General features: G+C 42.7%; 3 protein-coding genes across 5 annotated transcripts in view; all 3 read right to left on the reverse strand.

Moving 5' to 3' along the window:
- Nucleotides 1-9,592, reverse strand: part of LOC124045883 (synaptotagmin-2-like) — a 90,721-nt gene extending 81,129 nt beyond the window's left edge. The window contains exon 1 of the mRNA XM_046365650.1: nt 9,357-9,592. The gene's annotated coding sequence lies outside the window, so the exon portion shown is untranslated. The remainder of the gene's footprint in view (nt 1-9,356) is intronic.
- A 1,403-nt stretch (nt 9,593-10,995) lies between these two features.
- On the reverse strand, nt 10,996-13,356 carry oard1 (O-acyl-ADP-ribose deacylase 1). Of its 3 annotated transcripts, XM_046365654.1 has the most exons (6): nt 13,234-13,356; nt 13,009-13,081; nt 12,234-12,392; nt 12,008-12,066; nt 11,810-11,922; nt 10,996-11,693 (listed from the first exon to the last, which is right to left on the reverse strand). In XM_046365654.1, the coding sequence occupies exons 3-6, from the start codon at nt 12,298-12,300 to the stop codon at nt 11,558-11,560; spliced, it is 375 nt and encodes a 124-aa protein (XP_046221610.1). In that variant the 5' UTR covers nt 12,301-12,392; nt 13,009-13,081; nt 13,234-13,356; the 3' UTR covers nt 10,996-11,557. The 3 variants fall into 3 exon arrangements, with proteins under 3 accessions (XP_046221610.1, XP_046221611.1, XP_046221609.1); XM_046365655.1 differs by lacking the exon at nt 13,009-13,081 and having other exon boundaries at nt 13,234-13,325; XM_046365653.1 differs by having other exon boundaries at nt 12,234-13,328.
- Nucleotides 13,357-16,230: 2,874 nt separating this feature from the next.
- On the reverse strand, nt 16,231-18,372 carry guca1b (guanylate cyclase activator 1B). Its single transcript, XM_046365652.1, has 4 exons — nt 17,838-18,372; nt 17,523-17,672; nt 17,287-17,401; nt 16,231-16,987 (listed from the first exon to the last, which is right to left on the reverse strand). The coding sequence occupies exons 1-4, from the start codon at nt 18,039-18,041 to the stop codon at nt 16,836-16,838; spliced, it is 621 nt and encodes a 206-aa protein (XP_046221608.1). The 5' UTR covers nt 18,042-18,372; the 3' UTR covers nt 16,231-16,835.
- Nucleotides 18,373-20,136: the final 1,764 nt, after the last annotated feature.

Below are 20,136 nucleotides of genomic sequence, written 5' to 3' on the forward strand. Positions count from 1 at the left end.
TGGGGCCCTATTGTGCTCGCATAGCCCCTTAAAAGACATTCACTTGAAAGACGAGAAAATGCAGCAATAGTACTGTTTCTCCATCTTGAGACGCTGTAGCCAGCATACACGCCCTCAAAATAGTCTGAATTAATCCAAGATTACTCAAGAAATCTGTCATTCATTTTGAAGTTTTTGCCGAGGAGATCTTAGTCGCACAATTTGATATTAACTAAGATGTTTGGTGTGGTATTTCCCAAGTGAAAAAAATGTGCATGAAAATGAGGTGTCTATCTCTGAATGACAACAAACACTTAATTGAAGAATCAATACTGTTGACCAATGAAGGGGTGTAGACTTCGGCATGTCTCGAGCAAAAAATGTGCATACACGAATAGCCTTTCGGAAGACCAAAACTTCACAAAATGTCATAATATATGCACAAACTGATCGGAACTGTTTCGGATGAGAAGCATGCGGATGCCTTAAAGCTCCAATACTGTAGCAGCCTACAAATCACCCATAAGGTGCAGGAGAGAGGATTTTGGTCATTAGGTATGGAAAGGAAAGTCATGAGCATGGATTTGAGATATACACTTACCTTTCTGGAGGGACCACACCTCTGTGCTTGATATCAGCTTTGCACTGCTGCAGTGGGTATACAGGGTAATTTGTTTTGTAATTTAAGTCTGATCTGGTGGCTCTCAGGAGACGGGAATGAGATTGCAAACAGTACAAGCTCCCCAGCTGTGCTTTGGGAGATTCAGGGCCGACACGGGGTGCATTTCAAATGCCTTTGTGTTCTTCCTCAGCTCCCATGATTTTTTTTACCTCAACCTACAAACAGACAGATCTTAAAGGAAACTATGACAGTTCTTACTTAACAATTTCTACCACAATGTTACCTGTGATTAGAAAACTGGACAGACATGAAAGTGCTCTTTGATTGTGTTTTTTTAAGGAGCAACAAAATCACAGGAAACATTCAACAAATACATACATTAGATTTCAGAGTGTATTAAACTATAGTTTTATAGAGACACTACACCTGTGCAGCCACATGCAGTATCTCAGAGCAGTGAAGAGGATTTAGCAAGTTACAGTGCATTAGAATGGATGAGATGGGGGGAACCACAGTGATGGGTAGGTGAGGTGACAGAGGTGCTCCCAGGTGGTATGACACGGGTGAAGAAACGGGCCAGATTATACAATCACCAGTGACAGCAGAGTCCCAGTGGGGAGCCAGCTCTGACAGGGATAGTGACCTACTGTAAACTCCAAAAACACACCACCATCTTCTTGGCCAAGACCTGCCACACACACGCACGCACAGACACACATGCCCCCCCACAGGAACGCACACTCTTACTCTCACACACAAACGCACCCACACAAATATATACACGCACACACACGCACCGCTCACATTGCTTGTGTGAAACTGCAGTGTGGAATGCATGACTGATCTGGCAGAAAGTCTCCTCTGCAGGGAAACAGTGGTTATAAATAAAACCGAGGAGAGGAGGCTTTGGAAGCTTTTATTGCACACTCCTCACAGAGAGAGGAAGGGAAGGAGGCTTCATAAAAAGGGTCTCGCGTATACTTACATAACACTCAAGGTCCCTGTCACCATCTCAAGAACAACATTTTAAAAGGGGAGGATTAGCCTCGACGAAGGTCCCAACACATCAGTGAAACACCCATAGTATCAAGCCCCCGTTGCATCTGTATGTTATCACCAGATGGGTCAAATAATAAGAAAGCATTTTACAGCAAATTGGCTGATTATGAACAGACTGAGTCAGAGAAAGAGGGCCCTGCAAAGAAAAGTAGTGTGTTCTGGCACGCAGTATAGTGGAAGGTGATTGGATAATAGGGACCGAGAGAACAGATGGGACAGGAACACAGAGAATAACAGAGCCGAGCGGAGCTGGACCAAACAGCTGAGGGTGCTTCCTCTGAATATGCATCCCCTCTTACCTTCACTCCCTGGCCCTGCTCCCTGCTCCCTGCTCCCTGCTCCCTGCTCCCTGCTCCAAGCAGTTTTGAGTCTCTCTGACTGAATATGTCTGATAGAAATAGAAACACATTGGGTCCTGTGCCCTATTTGCTTTTGCATGAAAATATGTCCAGAGCTCAGCATGCCTTCTGAACAGAGATTTCACACAAGAATAGGCTGGCTCCGTTCCAGCAGAATTACTGTCTCTACCGCTCATTATATTCTTCATACCGGAGGTCCGCCTTTTGCTCCTCCCCTTTCTCCTCCCCCTCTGGATTAATTATGCAGCTCAATGCAGCACTCGGAGTCCCGGCTGCAGCTTGCTGGCTCACCCCCACCCCCATTCTCCCCTACACACCACAACTACATTATACTACATCCTCTCGTCTCTCCCTTTCTATCTCACACTCTGTCACTCTCTTGCTTTATCACACACACTCTCACTCCGTTTGCCTCTATCTCTATCTCGCTCTCTCTCTTTTTTCTTTCTTGAATTTTTCCTTGCGTCGTGACCAAGGCTGGGACATTCTTCGGTGCAAGAATGCCAACACACACTCACTGATGACACACAACACACACTCACTGATGACACACAACACACACATCACAGTGCTTTGCTCTAAGCGCCATTGTGCGGGTAGCAAGACATGCCATGTAAGACTCATGCTAAGATTGATGCTATCTCGTTCACTCATTTGTCAGGCTATAGGAAAATTTCTGATACTGGCATCATGGCATTTATCATATCATCATGTTATGTGTTGTCATAGACATGTGAATTTATTGTAGCGGATGCTCTAAAAACCATGGATTGGCAACTAGCGCCATGCAGCCCTTTTGTCGGATGGCGGATCAATTTACAACGTCTAAACATTTCCAAAATGTTGGTTAGGGCCCCAAAAGGGCTCTGACTATATGTATGGATGTGGGTACGCAGACCCGCGAGCCACTGCGCCCCCCCCCCCCCCCCATGATGAGTTCAGAGCCACCCCCATCAAATTTGTGCATCCCTGCTCTAAACACACAAAGATTAGAAAAGCAGCAATTACACACATGGTTAGCCCAAACATAATTGGACCAAGAGATCCCTCTATTCTAATTCTTTGCTGTCCAATGTATTTGTGGACTGACTGGTGAGAGTCCACTCTATTAAAAGAAAGGCCTTTGATATACAGGGGATGAAACAAGTGTTAAACAAACTACACTACTTCACCAAGTTAAATCATTCATTTCCAGCACAGGGTAGACTTTTCCAGAAACAAATGTCCAACCTAGGATGTGTTCAGCCCTGCTTGTTTGCTCTTTAAAATGAACACTGAGTGTACAAAATATTAGGAACACCTTCTCTTTCCATGACATAGACTGACCAGGTGAATCCAGGTGAAAGCTATGATCCCTTATTGATGTTACTTGTTAAATACACTTCAAACAGTGTAGATGAAGGGGAGAAGACAGGTTAAAGAAGGATTTTTAAGCCTTGAGACAAATGAGACGTGGATTGTGTATGTGTGCCATTCAGACAGTGAACGGGCAAGACAAAATATGTAAGCGTTTTTGAACGGGGTATGGTAGTAGGTGCCAGGCGCACCAGTTTGAGTGTGTCAAGAACTGCAACACGGCTGGATTTTCATGCTCAACAGTTTCCTGTGTGTATCAAGTATGGTCCACCACCCAAAGGACACCAGTCAACTTGACACAACTGTGGGAAGCATTGGAGCCAACATGGGCCAGTATCCCTGTGGAACACTTGACACCTTGCAGTGTCTATGCTATGACGAATTGAGTCTGTTCTGAGGCCAAAAGGGGGTGCAACTCAATATTAGGAGGGTGTTCCTAATGATTTGTACACTCAGTGTGAATCTGAGGTAACAGGTAAACAATCGGCTGAAATGAGAAGTTTAGCATGGTGTGCTGTGGGGAAACAAACTTCAGAGTCCAAACACTCACCCAGCTGGGCATAGCAGACTCAAGCCCGCTTCAAATAGAGGAACACTGATTGAACATCAAACCCCTCAGGGGAACTAATACATCTAAACAACACCAAATACACAGTCAGTCAGCTACTTCAGCATTAGATCAAAATGATAGTAACTAAGATCAAATACAGCAGATAAGCCTCTCATGCCTCAGCCACTGCCCCAAAGGCAGAAACATAACTGTTTGAGGAAGCAGAAATAACTTGGATCTTCAATTTCCTAGATTAACACTGTCCTGTATCTCAACCGTGTGTCTAGTAGTTTTCTGGACAAGGCATCCCATAGTTAGGCTTAGCCTGTTTGATTCAAAATGCATTAGTGTCTAGAATGGAAAGCTGACCACTGGGCTCGGTGTAAACAGAACTAAAAAGCCAAATGAACAAAGCACATCAACAACACATCAGACTGCTATGAGACAAACACAAATGATTTCTGGTCATGTGTTTGCCTTTCCATTGTTGTCATTTCAACATGTCCCATAAGGGAGCTGGCTTTATTTGCCAGGACATTAGGCTAGCCTACCCAGGGACAAAAGCATGTGATGTGTGCAAATGCTCCTAATGGGAGAAACATGGAGGTGGGGGAAAGATTATGTACCATACAGCAGTACTGGGGTTATTGGCCACATTTGGCATGGTCTGATATGGTTACAGTATGCTTGTACAGTGAAATAAATTACAATCCCATGACTACCAGGTCAAATTGGGCAGAACTGAATGTGCAGTATTTCTAGGTTTATATAATCCAGGAAAGCCTTAACATGAGATGAATTGCCCTGTATTGTCAATTCAACTCTTTGCTCTGAACATTCTATAGCACACTTCAAGTACCCCAGAATCAGCATAACAGAAAGACATATCAGGTCAAGTGGAAAGAACAATTGTGTTCCTGCTTTTTTGGTTGCTGTGCTGTTCGTCAGCAGGCAGGCAGCCCTCTATGTCACTCTGCTGCAGGGGTCTTTTCAGTGCATGGAACCGGATGGCAAGAACACAGCGGGGGCTGGGCACTGCAATGTGCTGCAGTGCTCCAAGCTTTGTACCGCACACCCACTCGCTCTCTCTCTCCCTCATATACTTCCGCTCCGCTCTTTCCTCTCATCATCTGTCTCCCTTATTCTCCATCTCTTTTCACTTTCCTTTCACGTCCCCTTCCTCTCCCATCTTTTTTCTTTTCATCCTAATAATCCCCTCTATTTCTGTCTTTCCTCAATCACTCACTTTCTATCCTCATGCTCACTTTGAGCACACATTTCCCCGGGGTGTGTGATGAGGTGCCCTGGTCTTGGTTGCTAGCAATGCACAACTATACTGTTCTCTCCTCCCGCACGCAACTGTATTTTTCAGGGTGACACTTCATCAAGGAGAGACTGTTCACCTTAATCATTTGATATGTCCTCTATTTTCCTCTACTGTCTCCTGTATTCTTTCTCAGTGGTAGCAATACATACGGGCTGGATAACTTCTGTGAATATTCATTGTGCCCTTCTGCATACCATTTTATCCATTCAAAGCCTTATGTTTTCTCATTATAAAGCTCTGGCTCCATTTCAGTCCATTCAGTTCGTCTCTGTAGTTGTTTTAATGTAATGTAGTTTGGTTTGGTGGAATGCTCACAGTGTAGAATTGGCTGACATGCGGAGCTAAGCACTATGCTAACTGTGGTGTCAGGGTGACAGCAGTGTTGGCTCCGCTATATCGCCTTCGCCATCAGTAACAGGGGCGCACTAAACACCACGTGTCACATAATCTGGGACAGGGGGTGTCACACCGAGAGGATGAGCAATGACAAGACTCCTGACACTTCTGCTGATCTGCCTCTTCCTGAGGTGCTATTCACTCAATGGGTACAATGGATTGTATACCTGCAGAGGTGAACCTAATTATCTATTAACCCAAAAGTCCAAAGCTTCTAAAAGAATGAACACATAATGTCTCAATTCAAAACAATGGAATTCAAATGTTTTAAATGATACTTATTTGGCATTACCTTCAATGACCTGATGGTAACGAAAACATTAAAATCTCATTTGTTACAGTGCATTCGGGAAAGTATTCAGACCCCTTCCCTTTCTCCACATTTTGTTACGTTATAGCATTATTCTAAAATGGATTCCCCCCCAAAATTCCGTCATCAATCAACACGCAATACCTCATAATGACGGAAGTGAAAACAGCTTTAGACATTTTTGTAAATGCATTAAAAATAAAAAACAGAAACACAATATTACATTAGTATTCAGACCCTTTGCAATGAGACTTGAAATTCAATTCAGATGCATCCTGTTTCCATTGATCATCTTTGAGATGTTTCTACAACTTGATTGGAGTCCATCTGTGGTAAATTCAATTGAATGGACATGATATGTCTATATAAGGTCCCACAGTTGACAGTGCATGTCAGAGCAAAAACTAAGCCATGAGGTCGAAGGAATTGTCCGTAGAGCTCCGAGACAGGATTGTGTCGAGGCACAGCTCTGGGGAAGACAACGCAGGGGTGGCTTCGGGACAAGTCTCTGAATGTCCTTGAGTGATCCAGCCAGAGCATGGACTTGAACCCGAACGAACATCTCTAGAGAGACCTGAAAAAAGCTGTGCAGGTACCATTCCCCATCCAACCTGACAGAGCTTGAGAGGATCTGCAGAGAAGAATGGGAGAATCTCCCCAAATACAGGTGTGCCAAGCTTGTAGCGTCATACCTAAGGAGACTCAAGGCTGTAATCACTGCCAAAAGGTGCTTCAACAAAGTACTGAGTAAAGGGTCAGAATACTTATGTAAATTTGGTATTTCTGTTTCAAAAATGTCATAGATGTGCAAAAATTTCCATTATGGGGTATTGTGTGAAGATGAATGAAATGGTTTTTTCCCCCATCAATTTCAGAAAAAGGCTGTAACGTAGCAAAATGTGGAAAAAGTCAAGGGGTCTGAATACTTTCCGAATGCATTGTATATCACAGGACATGTCTGATACTTCATGACCTTATTCATGATCTGTGTCTTTCATAGGAGTGATTGGATAGTAAAGTGCGATACTATTTCATTCAACAGTCAGGTTCCATCCTTCAGCTGCTGTGATTCGTCCTCTGACTGAAGACCACACTGATTCCAGTCCTTCCACTAGCTGTTCTATCCTGATTACAATACTCAAATGATTTTAGCCAACAGCGAGATATCCACTGTTTCAATCCCGCTATGCTAATTCAAGATAAGTACTTTTTGGGCTCCTTCAGACTTCAGTGGTTCTCAACTTCTCACAATTTCAGTCTTATAGAGGACAGCAACTAATACTTGGACACAGTGAGGGGTGTCACTGCGGCGTTGCTATTAGCAGCTGGGTTTTCTCAGCAGTGCTATCTCAGTGTCTTCCTCGGCGTGATGTCTCTACCCTGCTGGGAGTCTCTCAACCTCATCCCCGGGATAATGTGAAGAGGAACAGTCTTCCATAATTCCATGGATGTCAATGGTTATTAAAGTGGTGTTGGCATAATCATTTACCTCATCTGAAAAATATACATTAGTTCATAAATTACTCATTTTCCAGAATGCAAAAATCTAAGCCTATTATGAATAGTTTGGTCATTTTTGAAAAATGTATGTTAAACTCACTGAGTCTAGGCTACGCAGTGGTAGGCCTACTCCAGAATCAGCATGGTTTCCATTTGAATATGATTGTTCTGACTGTGTTTTAATGTGTGATTCATTGTGGCCACTTGCAAGCACAGGAACAGATGTGACAGTTGCTGAAGTCGCTCACAGAATTGGGGAAGTACTACTCATTGTCTATCACTGTGGTACTAGATGGCAGTGCTACAGTGTGTGTGGTGTAGTGTAAAACAAAACGTTGGTTTGAAATATTGAGGATGGGACACACTAAAATAGCTTTGCAGTCTCTCAGAGAAAGAGCCACCATGCTCACAAAAGGCAGAGAGACATGAATAATAAAGTTTGCTTCTCCCTTTCTGGTCCACAACTGCCACGGTATAGTGGATATGCTCACAAAGCTGCTATCGTGTCTCTGGGAGATTGGGTCAGACTACGACAGAGCAAGGATCTAAGGGTCAGCAGCTCTGGTCAGGAGAGGATGGGTCCCCAACCCTCCCTAGCTTTCCTCCTGTCCTTCCTACTGAGTGGGAGTATCCTTTTCAATGACAGAAAGAGGACATGGTCTGTAAATCCTTTACAAACACAGATTCTTCACACTACTCTCCCAAACGAATACTGAACCTGGTTTCCAGACTGAATAAATAGCCTACAACTGTGGAGAGCAGAACTTCCCCTAAAAATAAACAGAAAATCATTAAAAGATCATCTTCACTCATTTTACAGTACTATCTTATTCACGTCACAAATCTTTTAGATAGGCTACAGATGAAAGAAACAGCGCCTACTGCTGGCCGCTGTAGATTAGTCAAACAGAAAAATGTCAAGGTCATAATCACATCAAATGACATCACGATGAGCAAAATAGAAAAGTGTAAATACACCTCAAATAAGTCGCAAGAAAATATATTTTTATATTGAAAATACCCCATCTGTCTGTTAGATTGCGTTATCTGTCCAGTAGCCCTTCATAAAATCTTTAAAATGCCCTTAGCCTTCACTTTCCTCTGCGGTTCCTACTGTGTGACCACTGAGGGGTGAGAGAAAAACTCTCCTCTTTCCATGGAAGGAGATTCCTCCAGCCCTGCATACCCTCTCTGTGAGATAGTTCACTGGGGCTGCAGGTACAGACTGAGCCCTAGTGAACTATCAAGTTCTCTACACACCATTTCTAATTAAGACAGATCAATCTCTACACACCATTCCTAATGCATGTGTTATCTAAGCAACCCAAATGCATGCATCATATTACATTATATATCCTTATTGACATACAGCTGCACACAAAATGAGAGTCCACACATACGAGTGCGCACATCGACCCCTTTTGGGATTATCATTATACAGTACATTTGTTTCACCGTGAAATGATGCACCTGTCCACCTGACCTCTCATTTGAACCATCAACGTCAAACTTCAAAAACTTTTTTTTAATGCCTCGTCCCAGGAAACTTCAAGTTTGCTCTGAATTCACAAAAACTGCATGGTTATGTTAAGTCCCCCTGTCCCATGTCAGCAAGATGCTGGGGTCTGGGGAAGCTCCACTATCTATGGACTGAAATGGGATACTGCTGCACTTGACAACCGTGTGCACGGAGAGTAACTTGGCTTGGAGTATCAGAGTCCCGCTCAAGCCATCTCTCTCCTTCCCTGTCTCCTTATCTCAATTATGTAAACATTTAAAAATAAAAAAATCTCTAAATGAATGATCACTTAATTAGCTCCAATATGGCATTATAATTATAATCAGGAAAAAAAAGAACTTCAAAAGCATCCCACCAGCAGATGTGAAAAGCAGTTTACCTTGTGTGCTGGGTCTCTTCCTCCTCAGGGCAAACGTCTCTGGCAGCTTCAGGGCACTGAGATAGATGGAAAAAAAGAGAATGAATATTCCTTCAAGAATTACTTTCTCTTATTTTCAGTGTTAGAATAATGGACTAGTGCATAGTTCTAGAACACTGTGGACTCTTGCCTCACATCCACACACACCCTAATGGATTACTACAGTAAATTAATACAAATCAGCTCCGGGGAGGGATAAAAACTACACACACACAGCAGTTTTTTCTTCACTCGTTCTGCTGTTTTTTTTTTAATGCTGTATCAGCCTTTATCGCCACCTCATTGGCTGAGCTGCTCTTCAATAACATAAGCGATGTGCTTTAATTGGGAGGGGGCAGTTTCACGGTGCATCAGGACCCCTCCCCCAAGCTCTTCTTTTCTCTAAAGTGGACAAGAGTGCCGAGCTCTACAGATTCATACACAGAGCGTAAAAAAGAAGGCAAGGGAAGATGGACATGAGAGAAACAGAGTGAGTGTTAGGAGGGAGAACTAAGGAAAGTAGCAAATCAGTGGGCTGCTATAGGACAAACACAGGCAAGCCGAGCTAGGATTCAGTGTATTTCCATGGTTAGGATTTTTGAGACACAATCAAAGACGACCACTGCATTTCTGCAGTGTGTGATGGACCTATGCAGTACAGTGATGTTCTGGCCAGATAAAAGGGAGACTTCCCAGGGCTCGATGCAGAGTAGTCTAATCGCTGTGTTAGGGGGATGGGAGGAGGAGGGGTTCAAATGCAGTGATGCCCGAAAGACATCCAGCCAGGAATAGAGGAATTAAGGTAGCTGCAGTGTACCCAGTGACAAATGGATTTCCCTCATGAATTATTGAAGGTGCCCCAGAAGGCATGGGGAATAGGTGGGGGCAAAGTCAGGCAGCAGACTACTGTTCTGTCTTTTCACTAGAAGACCTGTCAGACTGTACACGGTCTAGCTAACTATTGTACGCTCGCGTTATCATAAACATATTTTGGTTTATAGTCATTTTAAATGGCAAAATATGCTATTCCTTTCAAGTAATGTAACTACAGGCAATCCAGCGAAAGGATGGCTGGTTGTGTGTGCATTCGACTCAAGTTTCATGTTGTAGAGGAGGGCTTGATGTACTGGAGGGCTTAAACATAAAATGGTTCTGTGGGTTTGACTTTGTGGTGTCAGATTCCCTATACCCTTCCCCCACCCTCCCTTACATCTGGCGCCGGCATCGTCTTTCAGCTGCTTTTACAGTACGGTACACTAAAGATCAACATTACATCATACAATACCGTGGCCATATCTGCCGCAGCTGCAACCCGCTATGTCTTTTGTGATGGTCATAGCATTAGAATCACATTAAAAGGTAGCGTTCAGAGTTCGCAGCTTCAAGCTTGTGACTCATGAGCAAAGCCTGATGCACAGCCCCAGTCAGTGGATGAAGAGATGGTATTAGGAATGACTTAATGTATTTGTTCAGATCATCTGTCCTTCTGTATGGTATGACGGGTGATATTGATACATTTAGTCATAAGATGAACGTGATCGAGATGATGGAACACCATTTACACTGGACAGTCAATCTAAACATATATACAAATGATAAGAACCACAGGTTCAGCCAAATGTATGCAACACATTTGATTTTATTACTGCAAAATAACAATCTAGTTTTCATAAGTCATGCTCATGTAAGGTACTTGTACATTACAGGGTATTTACAGCATATGACAAATCTGTATAGATCACACCACAGAAGCCATGTGGAGAAAACTATAATTGGTGCCCCCATCTGGTGGAGAATAGCTCTAATAAAGGATCATAATTAACATGAAAATATGCACTTGTAATTTCAGAGAACCATCACACACAGGGGTAAAATAAAGATTAGGCGGTAAAGGATATGATTCTTAAAGTAAAGTGCGACATTTTGTCATTTCATTTATTAACATTTGAAAGTAAACATTTCAGCAATCTTTGCACAGGTGCATATCCGTATGCTGAGTAAACTTGGCAATTAAAAATACACGCTGTGTCAATCAACACAATATGTCTGAGTTTTATTTCACACAAAACCCATTGTCATAAGAGTTGAAAAACACAGGCTTGGAGCCTATGACAAAAGGTGATAGAGAATATAACCATAACAAATGTCCCTGAAACATGATTTACTTTGGTTTACAGAAAACATCAATGGAAACTTTGTTTCCCTGTGGGTTTTACAGGGAGAGTATACACAGTGATACTTATATCTGTGGGCTGGAATACCTGCTTAAGCATCTCCTCCACTTTATCCCAACTCAGTCGATCAAGGCCACAGCCGATGCTGTAGAATAGAAGGATAGGAAAAATGGAAGCGGAGTCAGCATACCAACAATATGCAAATTAATTAAATGTCAACATAATGGTGATTTTTTTTGTGTAGAATGTATTTATACAAACCGAGGCATTGATATTCCAGTTACTCCATTTTGTAAGCAATGAGACTTCATGTCCTCGAGGCTCTGCCGTAGGTTGTCATAGGTAGGTTTGTGGCTGTATTTTTCTTTTGTAATCTGTAAGAGACACACCACAAAAGATCACAAAATAAAAAGGCTTTATATGTTTCAGTTGGTTGGTATATAGCGCTAAGCATCTTACCAGGTAGTACACAAAACGCTTGTTTCTTTTCAGTACAGCACATTGCCCTGGCACCTTCTCTGAAGAAAAAAACCAGTGGACAGTGATCTTGATCAATGACATTGGCTTATGATATATACTATGCCTTCTATCTGTAGTGCGAACTTTGAAGTGAAAATGGCACATCACAACAGACTTCCATAGCATGCAGAGTGCATAATAACAAACATGAATACACAGGACTCACTCTGTTTCTTCAGCTCATCTACTCCACTAAATTGTTTCTTGAATTTGACAGCGATGCCAGCCCCCATGCGACAGTCCTCGCTGATACAATGGGCCAGGACCTCATCTTCACGACAGGAGAACAGGTCCCCCTTCACATGACGCAGCCTCCAGCCGCCTTCTGCATTGTGGCCAAGAGAGGGTAGCATTACACCACAGGACCAGACATCAAGTATATAGATAGCTATACCAAAGAGTTTTCTAACCTCGGTCCTTTACATTTGCTCCAGGTAAGTAGTTAGCTTGCTAAGTAGGACTGTAACACAATAATATGGGCATTGTTTAAATGCCATTCAATATGGCGGCATTACCTACCAGCTAAATATGGTGATTTCTAACTAGATTCCGACCATACGCTTGCTTACAGCTGCACTGACAGGATTCCTGTTTAGACGACAACGCAGAGCCAAGCACGATAGAAAAACATACCTCACTCCAGGGAAGACAAATGTGTTGTACTCCGAATTGTCCCAACTGCTATACAAATACGATTGAACGACTTCTAAAACACTAGAAGTCGTTCAATCTTCTTGGTGTAACAGTTGGGATAATAGGCCAATTCATAGTACAATGCATTTCTCATTCCTGGAATGAGGTACATTTTCCGAGCCATTTCTCGCGTTGGCTCTGTGGTTTCAATCTAAACAAGAAGCCGGTCAGACCCAGTGCCGCTGTAAGAAAGCGTAGGCTCGAAATCTATTCTGGCTAATTTAGGTGTTTTTATGATGGCCACGTACCTTATATTTGTTAATAGAGCTCACTGGCTCTTCAGATACAGTTGACATTATACGACAGGTAAACTGTAATCAACTAGGTAGAGGGAGGGATAGGCAATTGTTGTTTAAATTAAAGTACATTTGATTATTTCAACCTGCAGTATTAGCTAGCACTACAACAAGCACATTTGGCTGACTATTGTATAAGGCTAGCTTTGATGTATTTTTCTTAATTTAGCAACTTACTGAGCTAGCGTCAAAGTCGTTCAGTTTCTCTTTCAATTTAACCAAGATGCGGACATTATCAGCGAGCAATCGACTTCCTCTTTGTGTCCCAGTATATCCAAGGCGAAACTGCTTAAACCAATCCAATCATTTAATATCAAAGGTAGGAGGAGCTAGAGGTCCATTATGCTCGTGCTCCAGTACCTCCACTATCAATATTTATTTTAATTTTAACTAGGCAAGTCAGTTAAGAACAAATTCTTATTTTTTGAAAGAGCCATTAAATGAATAGTTTTTGCTATATAAAGAGCCATGGGTGTTTATTTAATCAAATGCCAGAGGAATAGTGCATTTGCAGAGTGCCTGGTCAGGGGCCAGGGCTATTATAAACTGGTTACTAATGTAAGTAGAGAAGTAAAAATAAATGTTTCGTCATAATAATGGTTTATGGTATGATATACCACAGCTGTCAGCCAATCAGCATTCAAAGCCCGAATCACCCAGTTTATAATTAGCCTTTGATCATCACTCCGTTACATTACATTAGGCCTACACATAAGTCTCTGCTGCTAAAGCCACTTTCTACCACGCTAAATTCCAAGCATCTGCCTCTAACCCAGCTCTTTGCCACCTTCTCCTCCCTCCTGAATGCCCCCCCCCCTCCCTCTCTGCAGATGGTCAACCATTTTGAAAAGAAGGTGACATCCGATCCTCGTTTGCTAAGTCAAACGACACCGCTGGTTCTGCTCACACTGCCCTACCCTGTGCTCTGACCTCTTTCTCCCCTCTCTCTCCAGATGAAATCTCGCGTCTTGTGACGGCCGGCCGCCCAACAACCTGCCCGCTTGACCCTATCCCCTCCTCTCTTCTCCAGACCATTTCCGGAGACCTTCTCCTTACCTCACCTCGCTCATCAACTCATCCCTGAACGTCCCTTCCGTCTTCAAGAGAGCAGTTGCAGTGATCCCTCCGATGTCAACAATTACAGACCAGTATCCCTTCTTTCTTTTCTCTCCAAAACTCTTGAACAGCGTCCTTGGCCAGCTATCTCTCTCTGAATGACCTTCTTGATCCAAATCAGTCAGGTTTCAAGACTAGTCATTCAACTGAGACTGCTCTCCTCTGTATCACGGAGGCGCTCCGCACTGCTAAAGCTAACTCTCTCTCCTCTGCTCTCATCCTTCTAGATCTACCTTACTTGAACCATCAGATTCCATAGTTGGGCAACTGCGTCCTACCTACTAATGTAATCTGTCACCAGCTCTCACCACTGGTGTCCCCCAGGGCTCTGTTCTTGGCCCTCTCCTAGCTATACAAAAATAAATGTCTTATCATTGCTATGCAGACGACACACAATTAAATACCAGGTGGTTTGCATGTCTGGCAGTCAGTGTGGATATCACCACAGCTGTCAGCTGCTCTTCCTCCCAATCAGCATTCAAAGCTCCCAGAGCGCCAAGAATCGTGATCCCCAGTTTATAATTAGCCTTTGATCATCATCTCGTCGATTTACTCGCTGTTGGCTGGGCTCCCTGCCTGTGCCATTACATTAGGCCTACACATAAGTCTCTGCTCTAAAGCCACTTTCTACCACGCTAACCCTAGGAAGCTCTTTGCCACCTTCTCCTCCCTCCTGAATCCTCCGCCCCCACCCACCCCGCTCCTCTCTGCAGATGACTCACCATTTTGTCAGGCCTCCGATCCTCGTTTGCTAAGTCAAGACACTGGTTCTGCTCACACTGCCCTACCCTGTGCTCTGACCTCTTTCTCCCCTCTCTCTCCAGATGAAACCACAGACATATCAGTGTGACGGACGGATCACCACCGCCCAACAACCTGCCCGCTTGACCCATCCCCTCCCTCTTCTCCAGACCATTTCCGGAGACATTGTTCTCCCTACCTCACCCGCTCATCAACTCATCCCTGACGTTCTCAACTAACAAACGTGCCCCTTCAGGTTCATCTTCAAGAGCGAGAGTTGCCCCCTTCTGAAAAACTAGCACTCGATCCCTCCGATGTCAACAATTACAGACCAGTATCCCTTCTTTCTTTTCAACTCTCCAAAACTCTTGAACGTGCCTGGTGTTCCTTGGCCAGCTCTCCCGCTCCACTCTCCTGAATGACCCTACAAGATCCATGGTCCTCAGGTTTCAAGACTCCAGGCTCATTCAACCCAAACAAGGGCACTGCGTTCATCCACCTCTGGCCTCCTCTACCACTGAGGAGTACAGCGCTCAGCCCAGTCAAAACTGCTGCCCTGGCCCCCCAAGTGGAACAAACTCCCTCACGACGCCTCTGCTCTCATCCTTCCGGAGACACCTGAAACCCCACCTCTTTAAGGAATACCTAGGAACCAAGTAATCCCTCCAGAGTTTTAGATGCACTATTGTTAAGTGACTGTCCCACTGGATGTCATAAGGTGAATGCACCAATTTGTAAGTCGCTCTGGATAAGAGCGTCTGCTAAATGACTTAAATGTAATGATGTAAATGGATGAAGGCGTCTTCAGTATAGCCGCAACACTCGGTCTGAACATTAACACGCATCACTTGTGGTATGGTTTTGGAAGCATAAGGACCATATCTTTCATATTAGCGAGAAATAATCATTTAAAAGTTATAAATTGATACACACCTTTAATTATAAGGTTAGGGTTCCCATACAGCCATATTTCCATGTTACAGTGCTTGTTTATGGAAAACCGATAGAAGACAGTGTGGACTACATGTGCCAATTAGCTGTCTGCATCTCTGAACACCTACGCGGGGAGCCCACAAACGTGTTGTCACTGAAATATTGTTGGCTGTAACTGTTAAAACAGTTTACAGTAAGTGCATGTGTATTTTGCATTTGTTTAATTATTTTAATGTGATATGAAAGTAGAGGGTTTCTAGAACCGTACCGCAATTGAGAATCGATTCACTTTTAGATGGTGCATTTGGCTGTTTTGTCTTCCAGAGCCAATTCACCCTTTAAACAGAACATGCAAGGTCCTTGGACTAAGGAGTAACGTTACACTTCTTTTAGTTCAATATTGAACTCGGTGTTTATTATGCAACTTCATACACATTTACTGTTCAATGAATATGGATTTCAAGTTCAACACACACAAAAAGAGAGGTGGTGCCCTAAAGTTCTAAAAATGCAAAAATGGTGCCAGAAATGTAATAAGACTGCTACCGGTGTACTATATTGTCAGCTCTATTAAAACCTCATCAAGTATAAGCCCCCAAATCGGATGGATGCTTTTTTGTTTACCATCAAAACATAATTGCAAAATAAACTCTACGATCTGCCTCTGCATGATGTCTTTCAATCATAATGAGATGGAGAGAACTGGTCCCTTTCACTGTAGCCTGCACGTACAAAATGCAATCATGAATAGTGGAACACACACAACCATCAGGGCAAACAGAAACACATTGATATGTACACATTAGGGATTTAAAAAGAGAATGGTGTGTTTGCTATTTATGGGGAGAGAAGGAGAGTTATTAGAGCAGTGATTTCCTCTGGACAAGAGTCCACAGTCTACGTGGGCATGGTGGTAGTGTCTGCCGGCACAAGACAGCTGAAGCTGCTGGTAGATGGATTCAACTTTTGATTGAAAGTAGTCCAGAAACTTATTGCAGAGGTCCAGCTTCAGAGCTCACTCCAGAGCTCTTACGTCGCCGTTCATTGATCCAGTCCCCAGGGTTGACGTCCATTTGCAGCATCTTCATCACCCACTTGTCTCTCCTGGCCCCGTCAATGAACTCATCCAGAGACAGCTCCCCTGACGGAGGAGAGATAGTTAGCATTACCCATTAACTAGTGAAACCAAAACACACACACCGAAGGAAAAACATTACTCACCCATGGTCCAATTTTCTAAATACTCTGGAATGTGTTACACCCATTAATGACTAAGTCGCTTTGGATAGAAGAGCCTGCTAAATGGCATATACTGTACATGTCTGTGTGTGTTACACACAGTCATAACGGTATGGAAATCACAGTGAGAACCTGCTAAATCATTAAAAGCACAGATCAAACTGTCAGAGAACAGTAAGGGGGTAAAGAAAACATCCTCACCATCTCCGTTTTCATCCACCAGTTCAAATATTCTGTCAACCACTTGATCTGGGGTCAGGAGGTTACACTCTGAATCCAGTTCTCCATGACAGGCTTTCTTTAGTCGGTAGATGGACTGAGAGAAGATAACATTTTGGAATTATATCCCATATGTATACTGTACATGTCTATAGAAATACTCTATTTTATTTAATCATACACTAATCTTTCAACGACTGGAAAATGTTGGTTGTTACCTCTACAATCTCCAGCAGCTCAGTCTTGTCAATGCAGCCACTTCCATCTTTGTCATACATTTTAAAAGTCCACTTCAGTTTATGTTCCAACTTGCCCCTCAAGACCAGGTTAAGGGCTGCAACATACTCTAGAAAGTCAATTGTGTTGTCCTGCAAAGAGGGGGACAAAATCATAACAGATTGACATGATACTCATCAATAAATACTGAAATTAAGAGAAAAGGTGTTCAACAGTTATCACTTGAAAGACAACATGTGGACACTGTGGCCCTCAAAGGCCCCCCATCAGATTACTGTAATCTGTATGCTACTCACTCCGTTCTTGTCGAAAGCGCGGAACATATTCTCAATATAATCCGCTGCCTCCTTGTTATTAGTAACGCCGAAGAAGCTCTTGAACTCGTGCATATAGAGTGTTCCACTTGGGCACTCCACCACAAACTTCTTATACCACTCCTGCAGCTCTGCAACATCAATTTCCTGGTCTGAGTCACTCTCCTCACTCAGTCGCTGACCCATCACGGAAATAGTAGTCGAATACTTTGAAGAGCCTCTTTAGTTGAAGGTGTTGTCTCATTTTATATTGGACTCCTTAGTTGAAGAGGTTGTCCCTCATGATTTAAAGTTGTCTGTCAGTCAGTGGTGTAGCTCTACTCTTTGGATGTCCACAACAACAAATTCTTCCACCTATGTCTCCATTACCATCACAACTGCACCGTTTGAATCCATCCACTGTGTCTGTACTATTACTAAAGAAAAATGCTATGTTTCCATACATAAACAAAAATAGTGCAACAGAAACAGTGAGTTAGTATTACCCCTGGTCTGCCAATGCTGCACTGAGGGTAGAAACTGGGCAAGGACTGTTGTGGATCACATGACACAAGGGATTAGGAATACATACCCACTGTCTGGATCAATTAGTTCATAGTGAGATCATGAGAAGATTTGCCTTTGTTCATCTCCTAAATATTGCCCAAGGGTCAGTATGGGGAATCCTGCCAGTCCAAGGCAAGTGAGATGCTAGAACTACTGCAACAGACAGGTACCTGTACATTGAGTTCATATACAGGCAAGACCCAGTAAATTCCCTGGTGAAATATGTAGTCCATGAGCATCATTAAGCAGATCACTTTTGTCAAGTAGGTCAAGGTTTCCCAAAGTCGGTCCTGGGGCCCCCCCTGAATGCACGTTTAGTTTTTTTGCCCTAGCACTACACACAGGATTGGGTAGGTTACTTTCTAAATGTAATCTGTTACAGTTACCTGTCCAAAATTGTAATCCGTAACATAACTTTTGGATAAACCAAACTCAGTAACGCAATCTGATAACATGCAGTTACTTTGATTACTTTCCCCTTACGAAGCATTAAAAGAAGACAAGCATGTATGTTACCAATTGAACCAGATCTATTGCAGGACAAATCAATGTTAAAGTTTACATAGCTGGCCATATATGGATATTACATTTTACTTTATGGGTTGGTTATGTAGGTTTCTTTTAACTCTTCGCTTCCTACGACATATAATAATACAATTAAATGATATCTTTACATTATAAAACAAAGTCTATCAGAATTCCAGTCATGTTATACCCCTTGATCTTCAAGAATAGGACTTGGAAATATGGAAGTATAGACCAGCAAAATTGTTTTACCTGAGCATAACCCCAAAAGGACTTATTAGCCAGCCCTGTTTATGATTTTGTTGTCATGCAGGACTGATTGGGCTCATTGATTAGAGTTGAAAAATAAACGCTCCGCTCATGGAATGACATGCTTTGAGCACTACTGAAAAGTACTATTTACATGTGAAAAATGAATGCAACATGCTGCACTTGCTATAGGCCGATTGTCACCAACAAAAAGTTGAACACTGATATATTGATAATGTGCAGGTGTTTAAAGGGCAAATCCACAGATGAAACAAAAGTAAAACAGTTGCCCTGCCTCTTTTGGTAAAAAGCTGAGGAATGGGCCTGGAGAAATGTGACCACTCTCAGATTAATAGACAGCTATGGATGGAAGGACTGGCCATCCATGATATCAAGATGATTGTTTTAACCATGTTATGAGGCTATACATTTACAATGTTTACAAACATTGGAGGAAAACCAGCTTATATTTTAGGTTCTCATGGAGTGTGACAGTTGAACTAAGCTCATGAGGCATTTATAAATTATATTCTTCAAGAATCAATGGATGTAGCAACTACAGATTGCCCCTTTAAGTCTATCAAAAGTGTGCGACTTTGAACGTGTGTCCATTAAGCCTATGGATTCAAAAAATGTATTAGCATGAATTAAATTGAGCAATAAAAGCCCCTCTTTTATTCCATAGGCTGGGATCCGCACTGTGCAGCTGTTACAAGAGCGCATTTTTCACTTGGCTGTCCACTGGTATCCATAACAATGATTGATAGGCAACTCAAACTAGTTTAATTCAAACATTATTGGGTTCAAATACACATTTAGATTTGTGAACAGCCATCCACAACAACCACAATCCGTAAGCCGTAAATAGCTAAATGAGAGAGCAGCAGTGTGAATCACAACAATGTGCTATGTAGATAACAATAAGTAATATATGTATCTCTGTAGACTACACCACTGCAGT

The sequence above is a fragment of the Oncorhynchus gorbuscha genome, linkage group LG10 (genome assembly GCF_021184085.1).
Source record: "Oncorhynchus gorbuscha isolate QuinsamMale2020 ecotype Even-year linkage group LG10, OgorEven_v1.0, whole genome shotgun sequence".
NCBI classification, from domain to species: domain Eukaryota; kingdom Metazoa; phylum Chordata; class Actinopteri; order Salmoniformes; family Salmonidae; genus Oncorhynchus; species Oncorhynchus gorbuscha.

What these genes read in the sequence shown, in the direction of transcription:
- oard1 (XM_046365653.1), bottom strand. Translation starts at nt 12,420, where the DNA reads ATGCTACCCTCTCTTGGCCACAATGCAGAAGGCGGCTGGAGGCTGCGT. An exon ending in AGATGAGCTGAAGAAACAGA is followed by an intron (nt 12,067 to 12,233) that starts GTGAGTCCTGTG and finishes TTTTTTCTTCAG; the next exon opens with AGAAGGTGCCAGGGCAATGT. An exon ending in AGCGTTTTGTGTACTACCTG is followed by an intron (nt 11,923 to 12,007) that starts GTAAGATGCTTA and finishes TGTCTCTTACAG; the next exon opens with ATTACAAAAGAAAAATACAG.
- guca1b (XM_046365652.1), bottom strand. Translation starts at nt 18,041, where the DNA reads ATGGGTCAGCGACTGAGTGAGGAGAGTGACTCAGACCAGGAAATTGAT. An exon ending in GCGCTTTCGACAAGAACGGA is followed by an intron (nt 17,673 to 17,837) that starts GTGAGTAGCATA and finishes CCCTCTTTGCAG; the next exon opens with GACAACACAATTGACTTTCT. An exon ending in AGCTGCTGGAGATTGTAGAG is followed by an intron (nt 17,402 to 17,522) that starts GTAACAACCAAC and finishes ATCTTCTCTCAG; the next exon opens with TCCATCTACCGACTAAAGAA.